Genomic DNA, 19,637 nt, shown 5'->3' on the forward strand with positions numbered 1-19,637 from the left:
AGCATTTAACAACGTATTGGGTGGCTGAAAAGAGGTTGACCATTCAGTTCGAACGTCTAATTGAAAGAAAGAGAGTTTGATATTTTCTTTGCGCTTTTGCTTTCTAATGCGTTGGCAATGGGAATGTCTCGCCATTAATTCACACATTATTATTTTGAGAAAGATAAACCCTGTTGCCAGTAGGCAGGAAAAAGAAATAAAGAAATTACAGAAAAAATAAAGGAGGGGTGGAAAGTTAAAGGCACAGCAAAGAAGACATTAACAACCGCCGCATATTGTCTGCATTGCTTTTGTGTTCCAGAGAAAAGGCGGAGCTCATCGGGAATGATATAGGGTGAGAAAGAGAGAGAGAGCTGGAGGAAGAGAAACACAGTCAATGTTAACTTGTAAATCCCACAAATGCTTAACTTCATTACATGGCAATTATCATCAGTAATTGCGGGGACAATGGCTTTGGCGTCGTTTCAGGGCCGGGATTCGGGGCAGAGGTGGGAGGCATGAAAGGGTCAAGCCTTTTACATAATATTAAGTGAATGGGACCCTGGTTACAGTGAGAACAAAAAGCAATGCACCAATTCTTCTGTAGTGGTTAAAGTTTAGGACTAATGGGAGTGGGAAGTCACCAATCTGTAAATGTTACAGCAGTAGTTTGCTGGATGGGCGGAATGCGTTTAACAACTTTAGGGTCATGTATAGTTAAACACAAGTTTATCTTGTTACACATCGGTTAGTATTCTTGGTCATACTTTATATTAACGTACACAAATGTATTATTAACTACTTGCTTGTGAACATGCATATTGGTTGTAAATTAGTATATAAAGAGCATATCAATGCCTGACCTTATTCTACATCCCTTAAACCTACCCAATACCTAAACCTAAAAACTACTTTATAAGCAGTAATAAGGAGCTTAAGATTGATAGTTAGTTAGTTAATAGAGAGAAATGGACACTAATCTGAAGTGTGAAGGAGTTTATTTGTGGTCATTTCAACAGATTGAATTAACTAGCTCCCAATAAACACCATGCACTGTGCTGTGTTTTACCTTTTCTGTTTTTCCTGTTTGCCCCTGTAAAGCTGCTTTGGAACAATGCACATTGTGAAAAGCGCTATATTAATAAACTTGAATTGAATTGAATATTAGATTTTTTACAGAATCCAAACAGGGTGTAAACCAGTATTGACAATAATCGTTGAAAACCATGATTATCGATAATGTGTTATTGTACACATATCATAATATCATAATCATTTTTTGCCTTAAGAGAAACATTGGATACTATTTCTCTCTCTCTCTCTCTCTCTCTCTCTCTCTCTCTCTCTCTCTCTCTCTCGCGCGCTCTCTTCCTATACTCTGATTTATTATGTGATTTATTGACCAAAAAGATTAACTTGAATAAGATCAGCATTTATTTATTTATATTTAACTCTTTTCAATAGATATTTTAATTGAAAAAGTTATGAAAGTGAATTATTTTCGCTATTATAATCATGTTGTGAAAATCTGATATTATGACAATGCCATCTAACAATATGGGATTAGTACTATAATCAAAAGATTTGATAAAAAATATATTTTATCTGTTAAATAATCTGCTTAATTGTTTTTTCTTCCACCTGTAATAAATGGTTTGGACATGATTTGAAAGCCTGGTGTCATTTATTTTATTACAATGGTCATTTATTAACCTACAAGTTTTCTAAGATTCACGTGCATGTTAAAAGAACCAGACAACCGCACAAGAAGCCAAGCAACTTATTAGGATTTTTTCTTGGCACTTTTAAAAACAAAGAGGTTTTGGTAGCCAGCAACCTTCATCTAGTCACGTTCTTCAGCCCTAATACACATCAAACAAACACTCTGCTTTATCCGTCCTGCCTCAAAAAGATCATATTAGAGAAAAAATCAGATTACTGACACATGCCAGTACCGGATGCTTTTCTTTAACTGCTGGTGGACAGGTAGGAGGCGAAATAATATTTCGATTGATTGAGACCTTCCTCTTCTCAGGTTTAACCCGGCATAGTAATCATATTGGCGGAGGTCAACAGTGCTTGGCTGCCATCATCACTAGCTTATTAACCCTGTGGCCTGCAGAGATCCACAAAAACACGTCGTACAAGAGCTTCATTCAGTCCTCGGGCTGGACTGGAGGAGGGAGGCTGGAGTATTATGAGACCTTATCGTGGCGAGGTCAAATATTTATGAAAGCCGCTTAAGAGAGAATGTGTTTAAAAGCCGGTGCATTTCAGCGTTAGGATAAAGCCTTTTTAAGTTTCATGAATGATTTAATGCTGCTAATTCTAAAATAATTATTATGACTCCAACAACATTATAAATGCTGTTTCTAGCAGTGAGGGGAAACCTGAGAGAGACCTGAGAGTTTTGATGAGTTTTACTGAAACAGATTTTTTCATGCCATTAAAACAGAGACTTTTTAAATGATGCACTTACAAATGCAAAGAAAAATATGGCCCGGTTTCACAGACATGGCTTATCTAAGACCATGACTATGCCTTAAGATATTTATGTTGCTTTTATGAAAATGCCTTAGAAGGTGTGCATCTTAAGACAAAACGAAGGCACATATATATTAAGATATTTCTGGGCAAGTTATATTGAGTTAAGACAGGTCAAACATTCATTTTAGTCTTGTATGCATCACACTTTATGTTAGGTCTGTCTATAGATATAAAGCCAGGAAAAAAGACCATTTCAAAATCCGATTTTCTGTTTTTAAAATGTACTGTTTATTGGTAGCTATGTGTTACGTATGTATGTTTCATTATGTGAACTAATAACAATATTTCTACCAAATTTCACATAAAAACATAGTGTCTATTTGCATTTTTGGGAAGAAAATGAAATCTGGAGAAACAGGGGAAAATAACAGAAAAGATGCTCTGTATTTTTCAGACCTATAATATTGCAAAGAAAACAAGTTCATATATATTTTTAAGTTATACAACAGTAAAATTTGTTCATGTATATTTAGGAATGTTTAAAACACTTATTTATGCGAAAAACTTTTTCATGCTGTGTGTCTTGTTGTTAGATGACTTTGTCACTCCTGTGTTTTGATTTTGTTGAAATTCAACACAGTGGATCAAAATTTGCAATGGTCTATACATTTTTTCCGTGGATGTAGATATAGATACAACGTGTTCTCTTTAAACTCTGAGCATCACATAGTTTGCAATCCCAATGAAATAGCACTTTAAGCTAATACTTCTGTTTAGCAGTCAGTGTAAAGGCTTCTGGCACATGGCACTGTAAATGGCACATGGCACTGCCCCCTGTAAGAAACTCCATATGTGTTCCTCAGTCTGTAATCAGAAATGATAAGCATTATTCTGGCAATAAACTACTGCTTTGTGACAATACACACTGTAAGAAGGCTTTTATGAATCATGTTGGAACCAGAGAAAGATGCAGAGGCTGTTTATCTTTTGATACACTGGGTAAATATGTGAAAACAATGGAAATGTGTGTGCAGATGTGTGTGTGTAATTAAAGTGCAGTTAGCTTTGTACAGCAGGTTCCTGGAGAGGTGCTTGTTACCCGGTGTCCATGTGTTTCTGACCCCCATAGTCACATCATTGTCCTTTCCCACTATACACTCTAATGAGTCATGAGGGGATTGAGTGTGTGGAGCAGAATAAAAACACCCAACTAACATCTTCTCCTGCTCATCTACTCTCAACAACCATCTCCTCCTTCACACACTTCACTATTGGGAACGTGGAAATGTTGTCATCTCCAGTGTTAGACCCCCCACATAGATTTGCGTATTTGATGATGAGTTTTGTTTGTCCGAGACGAACTTCTGTGTTTGTAGAATATTCACTTGCAGACTGAGAGGGGTGAAGTTATTTGCTAGTTCTACTGCAAGTCTGAACAAATATCAAGACAATTATTCCACCTTCTAAAAAGAAGCTTTGGCATTTTATAAGCATGACAATGAGACACTGATAGCATTAAAGGTTGAATGAACAGTTCACCCAAAAATGAAAATGATGTCTTCTATTTTGTATACTCACCCTCACGTTTCTCCAAATTTCTTTCTTTGTTTTGATGAACACAGAGAAAGATATTTGGAAGTATTGTAACGGTTCTTCGCCACCATGACAATAGTAGGAACATTTGAATTATACATTTCTTTGTTGTGTTGAACACAAAAGAAGATATTTTGATCAATTTAAAGCAAACAGATCTGGGGCACTTTTGACTACCGTTGTACAATTTTTCCTACATGGTAGTCAATGGTGGCCAAGAATTGTATGGTTACATCATTCTTCCAAATATCCTTCTCTGTGTTCACCGAAACAAAGACATTTATACAGATTTGTAACGACTCGAGGGTGAGTAAATGATCACAGAATTTTTATTCTTTGGTGAAGTGTCCCTTTAAATGTAGAGTTAAAGAAAATTAATCTGTAGATATTTTTTTTCAACTCCTTCCCTCAATGCACCTGTAGCCACTTTTCACATGTTTCACACATATATATATATATGACACACATACACAATTGTCACATTATGAAAGCGAAATCTGTTTGTGGTTGACTCTGGGTTTAGATTTGGCTGACTATATCTAAAGAACTTTGTGAGGGTTTCGTGTGTAGATCATTTTTGTATTTTTCTTTTGCCTTCATATTGTTATATCTTTCTTTTACAATTAGTTATTTTTACTAGTAATTTTAATGAGGCATTGTCTTATAGAGTTAATCTCATTCTCAGTCCGAAGCTCATTTTTAGTCTTACTTATCAACAAATACTTGGCGTTGTATAGTTACTTAGTTTGAAATATTACATTTTAAACACCAATATAGCCCAACACAAACAACTCATTAAGAATTCCTCTGAGTAACAATTATGAAGTAAACACAAAGGCCCTTATAAAGCCTAATTTAGACGAAAGTCATGTTTAACAATCTTTGATACGTTTATATGTTTTTCAGCTAATGAGGTAGAGTCTGTTACGAAAGAAAGCTTGAAACTTCACTCCGTGGTGTTCTTGTATGACCCTTTACATCTGCATGAAGGTATGAATTTCATTAGGCGCCGTACACCGCAACATACCACAACAACTGAAGCTAATATCACCATAAAAGTGTCCAAACCTATTTTGTCTTTTTGACAACGCATATCCCAGATAATCTTACCTGCTCCAAATATCAAATGGGAGCAGTTTTAACCTCTTATTTCTGCTCATCCGCGGTGTGGTTGCACAGGGTGGTGCGGTCCTATCTAAACACTCTGCATTCATAGCACGACGACAGGGTGTGTTTCAAAGCACTCTCTCTACATTCTTCATTTGTCTCCTTAAAGACACAGCTACTGTAGCATGGGTGCCTGCCAGTCTGCTCACCTCAACCCAAGACAATGTGTTAGGCTCCCTGAAATCCCTACTATTAGATAAAAGAAAGAAATGAGGTGATCCCTTAATACGGCTGAATGGCACGTCTCGGCCCCAGCGGCTGGCTTGTTCTTTTTTCTGTACGTTTGACACAGAACCGTCACGTAGTTTGGCATTTCCCCGGTCTTTGTCTGAGATCAGCCTCTTGAAAATTACTGTTTGATGTACTTACAATATTTTGGCTGTCTGCGAAGTTTTAGTGATTATTATCCGGCAGCTTTCGAAGCCATACATCATGTACAGGTTCTTCCCTCTTCGCAAACGTATGATCAAAATGTTCTGGGTTAATGCTATGTTTTATGTAGATTAGAAGGAGAATGTTTCGCCTTTAATTTTGAGAAATGTAACCAGCGCTCTTTACTCCACCCCGGTCACAATGGATGGGATGTAGAAACACAGAAGTAATGATTACATGACTATAAGCAAACGTTTAGGCGTTTAGTCTGTGCTTGACTCAGAGGTTTGCAAAGTCAGGGTGGTTATTACACAGGAAGCTGTAGCGCGCTGTGCACATTCAATTTGGGGTGTAACATACATATAATCTTGTGGAGTAAATGAGGCCACAATGCTGAAGATATATCAATATGCTACCACATTTGAGGTGGCTGTGATTGATGATTAATAAAGAGATAGTTCGCCCAAAACGTAAAATAATTATTTCATCATTTATTCTTTCATCGTTTTGTTATACTGCATAACACAAGAGATGATTGTTGGTAAAAAAAAATGACTTCCACAGTAAAGTCCTGTAAATTACAGCTTTTTGACATTATACATGGAAAATATTTTACTAAAATAAATTCAGTCATTTTTTATTTTAAATATGGTATTTTGTGTCGGTAACTTTTTTGGTTAAAGATATAATACTTTTTATTCCTTGCGTTGGTCACCAAAATATTGAATTACTCGTTTCCATATTATGACCATCATAATGAGCTGTAATGATGATTAAATGTTATGCTGATCCACCAGGGATCTCAACAAACTTCAAGTCAAAACAAAAAAAAATCTAAAACAAGCATTAAAATGAGCTAACATGAGATATTTGTGTATTATATATGATATTTTTTTATATTTTTAAAGATTTAATTATATAATTTATTTAATTGATTGTACGTAATTTATTTTGTGACCCAGTCTGTGAAAAGAGATAATGAACATCAAAGTGTAATTTCAACCATTAATTTCTCTATGATTTTCTTTTACATGGTATTACTCAGTTAATATAAAGATATCAGGTTACATTTTCACAGATTTCTTTTTTACATTTTGTAGGAGGATTTTATGTAGAAAACTTTTAAAACATTAAACAGTTTGGGTCACACCATCATTTTAGCTGTAACTACTCTAGATTATTTCATTTGGTAGAAATTGTGAGGGTGAGCGGCTTCAACTGTTGTTCTGGAAAATGAGGGCCCTTGAAGTAAAAAAGATTGAGATCCTTTGTGATAAACTGTAAAAATAATGTCATACGTGCAAAAATAAGGTCATATTTAAAATCTTTCTTTAGTCAGCCGATATAAGTGTAGTAGAGAAACTATATGTTATAAACACATTTCCGTGCTCTTCATATTTCCTGATCATTTCAGCAAATATTTGTTAAAATCATTCCCTCTTACCTTCTTCCCCCCCACACACCCAAATATGATTCATAGTTCATAAGATAAGATTTCTCATTTGATTGTACTTGAGTATCTTGTTCAGACCCAGGGCTATCTCTGCTCTTAATAGTAAATTGGCTTTGCAAAAAGCAAGTAATAACCTTCGTACACAGCTGAAAACAATTGTATTGTTTAACTGGTGGGCATTACTCATTCTGGGCATATCTGTTCATTTATTTTGAGGCTACTTTACCTTTTTAGTCATATATTTGCATGCTACACATTGCCATCATGCTCGAAGCATTTCCATTTTTCCTAAATGCTTTTTTGTACGATTTGTCTTGTTAATATATTTTTGACTCTGCAAACAAATTTACCTGCAAAGTAAAGTAATATTCCCTGAACAAAAGTAAACTGTGCATGCTGTCTCTTATAGCCCGTGTGTAGGATTAACTACGTATGCAGTGCAGTTAATATATGTGCCGTTCTTTACATCACAGTAGTCTACATAAGAAGTCTTGGCACCATTCACAGCGTTCCCCTTGAACAGAAAGGTAAATGGCTGTGCTATGCTATCCGGATAGTCTCGGAGGAACAGTTGCACCTGGAAACAAACAGGTTTCTAGTGGCTCGGATGAGAGGAGATTTCTGATTTTTTCCCCATCTGTCCTCAATGGGAAGTGTGTGTGAGCGTGCGGCGGGGGTCTTTGCTTTCTGTCCTGCCACTAATGATGTGGAAACGCCTCCATCTCTGTCAGGGCAAATCCTCTGAAGAGTTTCTACTGCGCTTGCAACTGAATCTCTATAAATGACTAATGTATTGACAAATTGGCATTTACTTCTAGAATGGTGATTTGTATACACCCTGTCTGTTTTCATTTCTACAATATTCTCCAACAAGAGCGCTGACTTGACCAGCAATCAATTTCCAATAGACATACACCAGTCAAAGCCGGGTACATCTGTACACAGTCTTTTGTTTCATGTTCTTTGTAGAAGAACTAAAAGAGGGTCTGTCCACCGCAGCTCCATAGCAAAACAAGACCTTGACTGAAAGACCAATACAAGTCGGTTATACTGTTTATTTTTCAAGCAAGAAGGCAACGCAGCATTTTTTTGCCCCGCGGGCAGCGATACATTCTGAGCTCTGGCTAAAGCTCTGAATGATGGTAAATCCATTCAGTGTGTTTGTTCTCCTCAAAGCAGCGGTTTATCAGATATTCCAGAGAACTCAATCTATTGCCTGCCCTTAGGTGATTTGTAATGGCTGATCATTGTCTATAATGCATAATACATTACTGTGGGTCCCCCGTTCCTATCCGCTCAGCTCACTTCAAATGCCTCTGTCAGCCTATCTCACCCTTGAGCCAGTCCGGATGTATGAATAATGTGTTTAAAAAATCAATTGAAGGGATTGGGTCTTCCCTGTAGCGTCTGTTTATCAACATCGTCTTTAGAGGTACCAGATTCCTCCTGCAGTCCTGAGGGAATGTGCACTGTTGTGTGTGTGTGTGCGCGCGAAATAAGTTGCAAGTAAACTAAATTCATAAAATTTCTAGACAAACATCAGCCGAGCAGACCTTAAATTTCAGCGGGCTGATAATAGAGAAGCCTGATTTATATGAGAGCAAGATGAACTGCATGGAGAGAGAGAGAGATGGAGAGAGAGAGAGAGAGAGAGAGAGAGAGAGAGAGAGAGAAAGCCTACCAGCCTTCCATCTGGCCCCTCCCCTCTCTCACTAGGGGGATTTGAGTTTTATTTACATTTCACCGGGGCTATTATCCCCTCATTAGTGTAGCTCTAGAGGGGTCTGAATTACCCCAAGAGCCGATGAAGAGCTCATCACATTTACTGCCCCCACCAAAAGTCGTTTTTAATAAAGAGAAATGACTTAAAGCACTCCGTTTGGCATCTCGCACTCAGAAATAATGATGATGACATTCCATATTTTTGGCATTTGGCAAAAATCTACATTTTCAGCCACTGTAATTAGTTCAAAGAAAATAAATACGTCGCAAATGCATTAGGGTGCGTATCGCTGTTAAATGTGCAACTTCTAACAGCAAGCATTAAGTCAGAGGCTTTCCATTCATCGCGCACTCGACGCGCTCTCCATCGCTTCTAAACGCGCAGCCCCTTTGTTCTCCCTTTGAAACACAACCGTGGCGAGAAAAAGGGGAAATATTTATAAAGCTCATAACGATTGTGCGTGTGTGCGTACCGCCGCTCGTCCCTGAAGATCGCTGCGGAGAAGAGGGTGATTACGGGAAATAAAAACAGCGGCGGCAGGCTCATTAGCATAATGATTTCCCCTCGCGCTTCAGTGCGCCAGAGAGAGAGAGAGAGAGAGAGAGAGACTCCCAGTGCTCCTTAAGCATTTGAAGCATGTTAATAATCATTAAGTGTTTGAAGTGGAGAGGAGGGGAGACAAATGGGCGAGGGCTGACTGGTTGGTTCACCTGGGCAGGACCAAATTAACCTCTTGCCTCCTCGTCTGCCTTGTTGCCATACTGCTGCCATAAGGGACCTATTAGTACAGGCTGCTAGACGGGAGAGGGTGAGCAGTCCCTGCTTTTGGCTGATTCCATCAATAGAAGACTATTGCTTTTAATATAGCTCACTCCATCTCTCTCTCTCTCTCTCTTTGGAGATGCTAATGGTCTATCATGGGAGATTAGATAAAACAGTACAGAAATCAGCTCATTAGCGGACACAGATGCTAAAGAGTGTGGTGTGGCATATCAACACTGTAGTTGTGGCCATTCGCATGCTCACATCTCGTCACTAGTAATGCCAACCAAGCATTCGTGTACCTTGTGCTTCCTCACTTTTCCTGAGATCTGACACTTTTAGAAAGCATTGTTCTTACCTGAACTAAACGTTTATAAGCATTTACTTTGACTTGCAATGTAGCGTTTAGAAATATTTAGTTTAATTTTGTGCCTGACCTTTTTTCAAGGTAGTATGCTGACATAAACTATATAAACGCAGTGTAACGTATAGTGACAGGCTTAAATCAATTAGACTTTGATAATCGGATACGATTTCTCATTCGCTGCAATTACGTTGGGTTTCATTTTGCATTATGGAAGACCAGCTGTTCATAATTGCCATGGCAACGACCCTGTTGGTTACCATTTGACCTTCATGTCTCTGGGCCAATTTTAATTGGCTCTTATATCAAATTAAAAGGCTTTGACAAACTAACCATGGACAGACGAATTGACACAAGGGCTCATATTTACTAAAACCAGTAGCGGAAAACCAATTGTGGAAACCAATTTTCATCAATCCGAGGATCTCTTTTCAAGTCTGTAAATTCAGAAACATAAGGAGAAAATGGACAAAAGTAGATAAAGTATTTGCAAATGTGTTGGATTTAGAAAATGAGGCTTTACCTTTCCTGCCACAACATTGCCCCAAATATGCTTACGTTTATTTGTGTTTGTGTGTATTAGCTCTCTCCTTTGTGAAAAACGCAAGGTTCAGACCTCAGGAGTTAAAAAAGAAATAAAAATAAGAGGAAAGCCCCATACCTAATGTGCTTTTTTCATCCCAGTGCATAACCAATCACATTCATATGATGGATGCAGACTCACATGAGGTTCTCTGTGACGGTAATGAAAAATCTCGCTCTCATTTCCAAGTCAAACTCTTTTCAATCTGTCCTCTCTCATATTCATTTCCATATCTGTATAGTAAACGTGGATGCAGATATGAACTCCATTTTGCTGTATTTGTCTGTGGAAAGGCAATGATCGGCCTTATTTAACCTGGCAGGCAGGCAAAGAGTCGGTTTCATTACAGATTCACTTAGCGACAGTTTTAATTAGGTTCCAATCTACAATATAAAGCACAGACCTGCCTCGTATACTGTAGGTAAATCTCACAAAAACACATTTATTTTACACTCAAATCAAAAAGTAAATAGAAATTGTTATTTGGGTATTCGGAATATTTGCATTTTTCCATTTTTACCAACCGATATCTTAAATATGAATATTTTTTCCGAAACATTGAAAAAACTGATTTGCTTTCCTTTTTTATGTCTAGGACTTAAGCAACTTGATATGACAGTAATGACAACAAGTCCTAATACACTGAATCTTTAATGTGTCATTTTTTTATGCTTTAAAGACGTCGTTTCTTTGTTCATATGAAAACACACAGTCATACACAATTACAGTGAAAATGAGTCATATGCAGCGTTCATTCGGATTCATATATCATTTAACCTGAGGGTCTGAATCTGACATTTTTCTTCCCCGAGCGCTCCTAAGCATCAGCAGCAGGGACTGAGATTAGCCTAACCAGATTAGAGGGCTCTTATGCATTATTCCTCAACCCTTCCCTCCACTGCAAATCCACTCATGTGAAAATAATACACATCCCTGTGTCAATCACCGTGCCCTGACACCACTGGGATTGAACCGAACTCTGCGCTGGTCTAAAACAAACGCAAGCTTTGAAATACCGGTCCAAAATGCAATCTGAAAACATTGACGATGACTTGTGGAACGCTGTTGTTTTGTACAGTCAGCTGGCAGTCAGACCATATATTTAATGTCAAAGGATGCCATGCAGTGCAGTGGTCTACTGACACAGGGTTGCCATGGCAATTAAGTGATGCCATATTTTGACATGATAATGTCCCGCGCTGGCTGTCTGAGTTGGTGGGGTTCAGCGAGGGGGATAATCTATTCCTTCCCTTTGAGATGCTGGCCTGGGGGGTTGGGGAGAGGTGCGCCAGGAGAGCTCTTCTGTCTTCAATCATATCAGAGAAAAGCTCCTCCATTAGAGCCACAAAGACATCTGAAGTCCGAGAGAGAGCAGAGGTCTCCTCTTATTTCCTGTCTAATGTATTCTGGGAAACCTTCTGTATTTATTCCTCCAGCAGAAGTCGGGTAGCGTGTTCGTTTCTGCCAGAGTGACTCTGTGAACATTGATATTGGCACATTTCGCCACATAACCTTGGTTTTTTGTTATAGTTCAGGGCAAACACACTGACGCACACAAACACAGTCGCACACACACACACACCTGTAAGGACCCCACAACCAACTGCTGTGTAAAGGCATTAATTATAAATAAGGGGCAGATGAAAGATTGATGACTGGTTGATAAAGTGTGGGCTGATCCCGGCAGCTCTGTACAGACATCAGGAAGGAGTCTTGACTGCGTGACAAGACGTTCCGGAGGGAACAACAGTCATATGTGATGACATTAAGCACACATCTTCTGCTCATCTGTCTGCACGAATGTAGCGAAATAATCTGATGTAAATTAAGGTTGCTTTAAATATATGCTATTATTAAACAAAAACATTAATTCTAGCAAATACACAGTACATCCATGACATTAAACACCTGTTTGCCTGGAGAACTGTGTATATTGCTAAGCATCACACACAAAGCCCAGCCATCAGGATTAGTTTACATATCAAGGATTATCTTCACTTAAAGAATTAGTCTGATAAATCGTGCAGACATGCACAACAGCCTTTTGATTTGCACATTCACAAAATATTATAAAATATATATTTTTTTAAATATGAAAATGTAGACCTTTTTTGATAAAGTCAACTCTGGTTCTACTCAATTTTGGTCGAGAAGAACTTCCTGTTTCAGTTCTGTGACACTTCACAGTCGTTTATTAAAAATACCCCCAGCAGAATATTTAGTAGTGATTTAAAATCTTTAACAAATATCTTTAAGGTTTAATGTGTGTAGGTTTAAAAATGCTACTAATAAATAAATAAGTAAAAATCGAAACCGGACGTGCTTCTGGACCAGTATTTACATCTTCTATCGTCTATGTAATTTTTTTTTGGTAATAATAAAAAAACACTTTTTGTTACGTCATTATACCTCTGGGTCATTCTGTCCGGTTCACAACTGCTTTTGTTTTGTATAAACAACCACTTAAATGTTTTGTACCGTGTGTGTGTGTGTGTGAACATATTATGATATTGTTTTTTACATATTTATTGTTTTTTAAATCACAAAATAGGCTTTCACTTTCCTCTGTCATCATCTAACAGGCATGGAAAAGCCCTGTGAAGTCTTCAGACATTCAATTATAAAACCTGTTTCCTCTAAGCCTTTCAAAGTCTAGTAGCTCTAAAATATTCACACAACAATGTCACCTCTTCGTGAGGCTCAAAGATGATTCATTTTTAAAAAACTTTTTTCAAATGTGTTGCCGGTTAACAGGCAATAAAGGACCATTTTAAGAAATAAAAAGGTTAGGAATTAAATAATCTTTAACAGTTTTAGGATTACTAACAACACTTTGTTGCGGTAATAAGGGGCCGTGCACTGCAGTGATTGATTCTGCTGTAATCCTGCAGCAAGTGAGTTTCAGCAGAGAGGATCATGGGAGAGGAAGTTATTTCACTCGGCCATAGGTGAGCAGCTTTCCTGGACAAACATCCGTACAAGGCTGGTTTGTTCGTGACAAAATCAGAACATTCAGCACTTTATTGAAAAACCTGATTAAATGAAAATAGGCCTTAATCCGTCGGCGTCTGCTGTATCGGTTTGCCCACACGTCTCTAAGACATTTGTAACCTAATTCTGTTTTGTTTCAACTACAAGCTTAGCTCCAGGGTGTCTTGGCAAGGTTAAGCTAACATGACGTAGCACCAGAAATAGCTGCAAGGTGTTATACTTTGAAACAAACTCTACCAACATGAAGCTTTAATTAACTAGGGACAAAAACAAGAGGAAACGTTGAAAGAAAAAACGGTCAAACTGGTTATTCATTTCATTTTTTAATCTGAAATATTTTAATCTGATCTCCAAACTGTTAAAACCAACACACCGTGAGGTGGAAAAGAGAACAATGTACGGTGATTGACAGCCGAAAAGTTCTAAATATACATTTTACTTGTCAAGAATTATTGAGAGAGCACACTAACAACACATATTTTGTGTTGTAAATCAATGTAATCATAAATGTGTCATAATGTCCTCTCAGGTATTGAAATGTTACTCCATACTCATGAAACAATTTACTCTCTGGATGTAAAGGAAGCACATTGTAAACAGCTTGAAAGCGGGGCAGTCATTGACTCCTCCATCGATAAGCCGGTGTGGAGATCTCAGTGTGTTATGACATCAGACTCCTCCTCTCAAAGAGAAGATCTGATGCTCTTTTATAGACACATCTCACGCAGGGGATGACGGCAAATGCTATTCCTCAATTATTTACACTGTTTAAATGGCAGCCACTGCAGGAAGTCTGTGACAGTGACTGTGTTGGGATAACACATTTTTTGAACAGAAATAAAAATGCTATTGCACACTACTGTGAGTGAATGGAAGTAAATCATCACACTACTGAATGAACGAAAATAAATCATCAATTCAGGATACATACAGTTGTCATGCTTGTAATGATTGGTCATGTTTGATAATTGTTTGTCTGTGCTTGTATTTCCTGTCTTTATTCAGAAATGTATAAATTGTGAACCGATTCATTTGTAAATGTAATGTATTATAAATACATTATTTAATCATGCTGTTTGACTGTTGACAGTTGAGGCAGTGCAAGATGCCTGGCTGTTCTTGTCACAAGGCTGCCCTCTATCTTTCAACTGATAAAGTGCCTATAAGTGTCTTTAGACTACATTTCTAATTATTTTACAATTTACAATATTTGTTACAATAAACATATCCATTTTTAAAATAAGCTAAATTTGCTAAAACTGATAATTGATTCTATATGATATTTTGGGGGTTTTGATTGTTGGGTATTGATTTTCGAAATCTGTGAATCTACAACAATGTAAAGGTTTCTGATGTTTGATCTTGGTAGGTGGAATCCGCATATGGATGTCAATGGAGCATCTTTCGAACTGTAACCACATGGTGGAGGTCTGGTGCTTAGCTCAGTGGATCATTTCATCAGTTAAAATATCTCCGCACTGCCCTGTGCCTATCTGGACGTGTGCAGAATAGTGACTTATTGTAGAAACACCATTTATGAGTCTTGTTCAATAATAACAGATGATAAGATGTTAACGGCTTAATTGCATAATGCAAAGCTATATTTTAAATAAGCAGCCATATGTGGTGACATTTATTTTGGTTTTAAAGCATTCCCTTAAAAAAATAGAATTCCTTACCGATTGGATTTATGGTTACAGTGGGAATTGTATTCGTTTTAATGGAAACTATAATGGTATCTGTGGGTCTAATGGTCTGGGTTATACAGGTAATTGTTATGAAAATTACCTGTATTTATAATATAAATTGCATTTGAATTTATATTCTTTTTTTGCGTATACTTTTAATATCTATTTTTGATAATATAATACCAGATTAATACCTGAATTATGTTTTGCATAATGCAAAACTGTTGTTGACACTGATGGATTACTCTCAGTCTAACGTCTCTTGCTGGGAGAGGCTACATCTGGAGACGAGTACACACACTTCACCTGTCAATCATTACTGTAATTGATGATACAGCCAATCCCATGTCTCCTCAACCCCCTGCAAAGGAAACTTGTACTGTATCTACTCAGAACAGCCACCTGCCAGTCACAGCTATAGTCACATGTATCCATTTCCCTGGTAGACAAGAGCAGTCAATCCCCGCTTCAAAGTTCATCCATGAGGACCCATCCCTGCTGTCAATCACAGTTCAGCCCGCTCTCCCTTTTCAAAGCAGATGCATCCAGTCAATGACTTCACAATCGCTTCTGGGATGACTGGATTTATAAGGTTGCGTGTTGTACTGAATCCTCTTGAAGAGGGTCGAATCAAATCACAATAGTGATGATACTGATGTAATGTTACAGGATTAAGGGTTAGGGGTGTCCCTGAAGACCAAATACTCTTAATTATGGTGGAGTAATGGGTAAGAGCGGTGTAGCCTCGGGCTGCAGTCTCAGAGGTGAGCGATCCAGACAGAAGAGAAGAGAAGAGAAGAGAAGAGAAGAGAAGAGAAGAGAAGAGAAGAGAAGAGAAGAGCAATGCTGCCTTGAGACCGCTGTGAAGTTAGCTTAAGAGATGGTTGGTCTGTGACAAAAGTATTTTACACTTGCTAAAATATCCACTCATTAAATATAAAGTTGAAGTGCCTTTTTATTCAATTCAAGTTTATACGGGATCATCAAATTGATATTTTAAATTGATTTGCATGCTAATAGCTAATAGATATGCACATATCGAATGCAGCAAAATTGGGAAATCTATTATATATTTTTAAATAGTTTTGTCCAACTACTTGAATAATAAAGTTCTGTCTGCATCCTAAACGATTTTGTGATATTGAACTTCATAGTTTTTGCATTAATTGACTCTGTTGATAAAACCTGATGTTTTCTAAAAAGGCCCAAAATGTAAACAACGAAAAGAATAAAAACAACACATGTAAACAAATGGTCACAGAATAAGAATGTGTGAACAATTCAATTTTTACAAATATGTCAGAACCTTATTATTCCAATTCATAAATAAACAATTGATAAATAAACGTGTATAAATAAAGATTTCTGAGCCAAATGTGATGATATTGTTGACAGAAGTTATTGGTTAGTCCGTACAAAACATTTGTATTTATTTGATATTTTTATTTCTGAATATCTTAGTGCTTATTTTTTAAATCTTCATGACATTCTTTTTCTTGTATATGGTTCAGTTGATAGATTTCTACTCTTTGGTATAAATGTTAAAAAATGGCTTTTTATGTTGTCTTTATACAATTTACATATTTTATATATTGCTTAGATACAAAATCAGGGATTGTTGCAAGGTCATTGCAAGACACATTGTTTGGTTACTAAACACGTGTATGTAAATGCTCTCAGCAATATGGTTTTTCAATATAATTATAACATTTGCCTGGCTCCAAAATATGATTGGACAATGACAGAGAAATGTTTTGATAGTGCCACAGAGCATTTTTCAAAGGAAACATCATCCAACAGATGGTTTATGTTACAGCTGACTCTCTGCATATTCAGCTGAGATAAGAGAAAGTACATTGAAATTAATGTGATATCATGCTTGGAGGGGAAAGTCATTTGAATAATTTTATTAAAGCATTGTGTGTTGTCTTTTTCTTTTGTAAGAGGCCTTGCTCATACACCAGCACGATGCACACTCACGTATTATCTTATGCTTATTATCATGAAACCCGTGTCTTGAGATTAGGAGTTTGTGATAACGGATCTGATCCTTTGAAAGTATGTGAAAAGAAGCCTAAACATCCAATCTACACGCATTCATCCCCATGACTAATCTACAGGCCTCTAATACTGTATGCCTGCCCTGGAAACACAAGTGCACTAAGGACAAACATCCACTGCTGCTCCCAAAGCCCGAATGAAAGCAGATTAGCTGGAGCTTTATCTGAGATGGGGCTCTCCTGTTGCTCTTTTCTGTCATAGATCCCTTTCCTCACATTCACCATAAAGGAAAGATTTCAGGGGAGGGTTTTCGGCCATGGGTGTCTTTTGCTGTTTTTAGGGGAAGTGGTGGTTGTTGAGGTATGCGAGCCGGTGGATCTTTTCACCGCTCAGGCCCAACAATGGCCAAGGCCTCCCTCCCCCAACTTAACTGAACCGCAGTGGATGTAGAGTCGCCCCTTCTCGTATGAATAGATTTGGTAAAGGCCCCTGCTGGATGGGAGAGGGCAAGGCCTGACAGCCTGGTGGTCGTGTTCCACGATAGCCCAATTGGAGGTGCCCTGCAGGGGGGCGACCTCCCCGCGGCCCCCCCCTCCTGCTCCCCCTGGCCTCCGTCACGCTGAGATAATCAGGTTTGTGTGAGGAGTATGTGTTCTTTTGACAGTCATCATCCCCTCATTGATCCATTACACCCAAACCTTCATTGTTCCCCGAAAGTGTTTGAAATGCCTATTGGTGGAGAGGGGAGGGGCCAGCTTTTCTCAGTCCTGTCAATCAAGACGGACATTTTTCTCACTGTTGCCATAGCCCAGGGTGAGAGGTCAGGAAAACGCTGAATGAGAGTTGACGAAGCGATAATAATGGCGTATTTGAGACGTCCCTTTCAACGGGGAACTTCTCGAACACACTAACACTGCAGTGAGTAAATGAAGACATGTTTGGATACCACGGACCTGCTGTGAGACTGAGGGGGAGACAGTCCTGTTTGAAAACTAAATAGGCTTAGGAGATTTTTACCCATGAGTCTTAAGGAGGAGCTCCCTTTGAATCTGTGACCCTGCGGAGGCTCTTTATTTCGGCTCTCCTGAGCTCCGCCGAGGAGCTGAAGTGACTGGCCTGAATTGACTCTGGCAGAGTTTGTTGTCTTAGCTGCGATTCGACTTATCAATTGTACGGTTGTCTTTTTATTTTAGAGAGGTGAAAAGGATTCCAGACTAAAAGGCAAAAGGAAAATCTTTCAAGTCAGGATGGGCTGTTATTCTTTGCAAATTGGTGAACGAACGACAGAACACATTGGCATCGTGCACTGCTTAAGAGACCAAGGATTTCTCTGTTACAAAGTGAGCTGATGGTACATTTGAGAAGTACTTTATTTTGTATTTCCAGCCTTGAACCTAACCCTAAATCTTACCCATGTATACGTTATAAAACACAGTCCAACTTTCTACCAATGTTGTTTTAACGTTTTTAGAACGTTTGCAATGATAAATAATGGTACTGCATAAACATTTTTGATAGATTTGAAAAAAACGACAATGTTTAAAAATTGTTCCCTATTTGCTGGGATAATATTAATTTTTGCTAATAAATAAGCTTTAATACGTACCCACTTATCAGAATAATGACATATGATCATTTCGACTTAAGTAACACGAAGCTCCCGTATGAATGATCCTGATAAGCCTTTTGTCATTCTTCTACATTTGACTATTGAACAAGACAGGCCCAGCATTCCCATTCAAGATAATGACTTTGTGCTGACTTATTTAGAGTACACAGGAACCCCTTGATAGCGGTGTCAAAAGGAGGCCGGTAGTTGATTTATGACCCCTAAACGTGGCCCTGGGCCTCCGAAGAGGACGATACAATTACCCCAATATGAGCCTTGTTACTTCAAGCCAAGTGTCATGCTTGAGAAGATAGCGCTGCGGAGTCTGTTGTCTGACTGGGCTGTTTAAATGAACGTTTATTACTCCTCCCCGTATAAATCAGTGTAGACAGTCCTGCTGAGGCCTGAGACTCAGTCCCAGAGTGCACTTTTGATATCGCCTTGGTTGTTGGTTTGTTTGCACAACCCATCCATCTTTGCTATGACACGCAGACCAATCGAGTAGCAGGAACCAAGTGGCGAAGAAAGTAAAAGCAAACAAACAAAAGCAAACAAACACATTCAATGCTAACAAGACTGGTCAAATCCTAATCCTTGTTCCCCTGTTGTTTGCGGCATGTGGTTGAATTTCTGTGAGCCTTTCAGGATGTCTCTGGAAACCAGGGACATTGCATCGCGTAGATTTCATTCGTAAAGTGTGCAATTGCACTGTCAGTACTGTTAGTATGTGCACTTATTATTTGTGAGTGTTTTTATATTGTAAACCCGAAAGCTCAAAGTAATTAAATAGATTAAGTTGTGTCAGCTTATTTTGATAAAAAAATTATAATAGATCAAACTATTTTAGTTTGATCTATTATGGAAA

The 19,637-nt window shown here is 38.0% G+C and overlaps 1 protein-coding gene across 1 annotated transcript in view; it reads left to right on the plus strand.

Moving 5' to 3' along the window:
- The first annotated feature begins 447 nt into the window (after window positions 1-447).
- Window positions 448-19,637, plus strand: part of irx4b (iroquois homeobox 4b) — a 37,250-nt gene continuing 18,060 nt past the window's right edge. The window contains exon 1 of the mRNA XM_056742202.1: window positions 448-488. Within this exon, the coding sequence (XP_056598180.1) occupies window positions 448-488 (41 nt within the window). The remainder of the gene's footprint in view (window positions 489-19,637) is intronic.

Source organism: Triplophysa dalaica, chromosome 25, assembly GCF_015846415.1.
Source record: "Triplophysa dalaica isolate WHDGS20190420 chromosome 25, ASM1584641v1, whole genome shotgun sequence".
Taxonomy (NCBI): domain Eukaryota; kingdom Metazoa; phylum Chordata; class Actinopteri; order Cypriniformes; family Nemacheilidae; genus Triplophysa; species Triplophysa dalaica.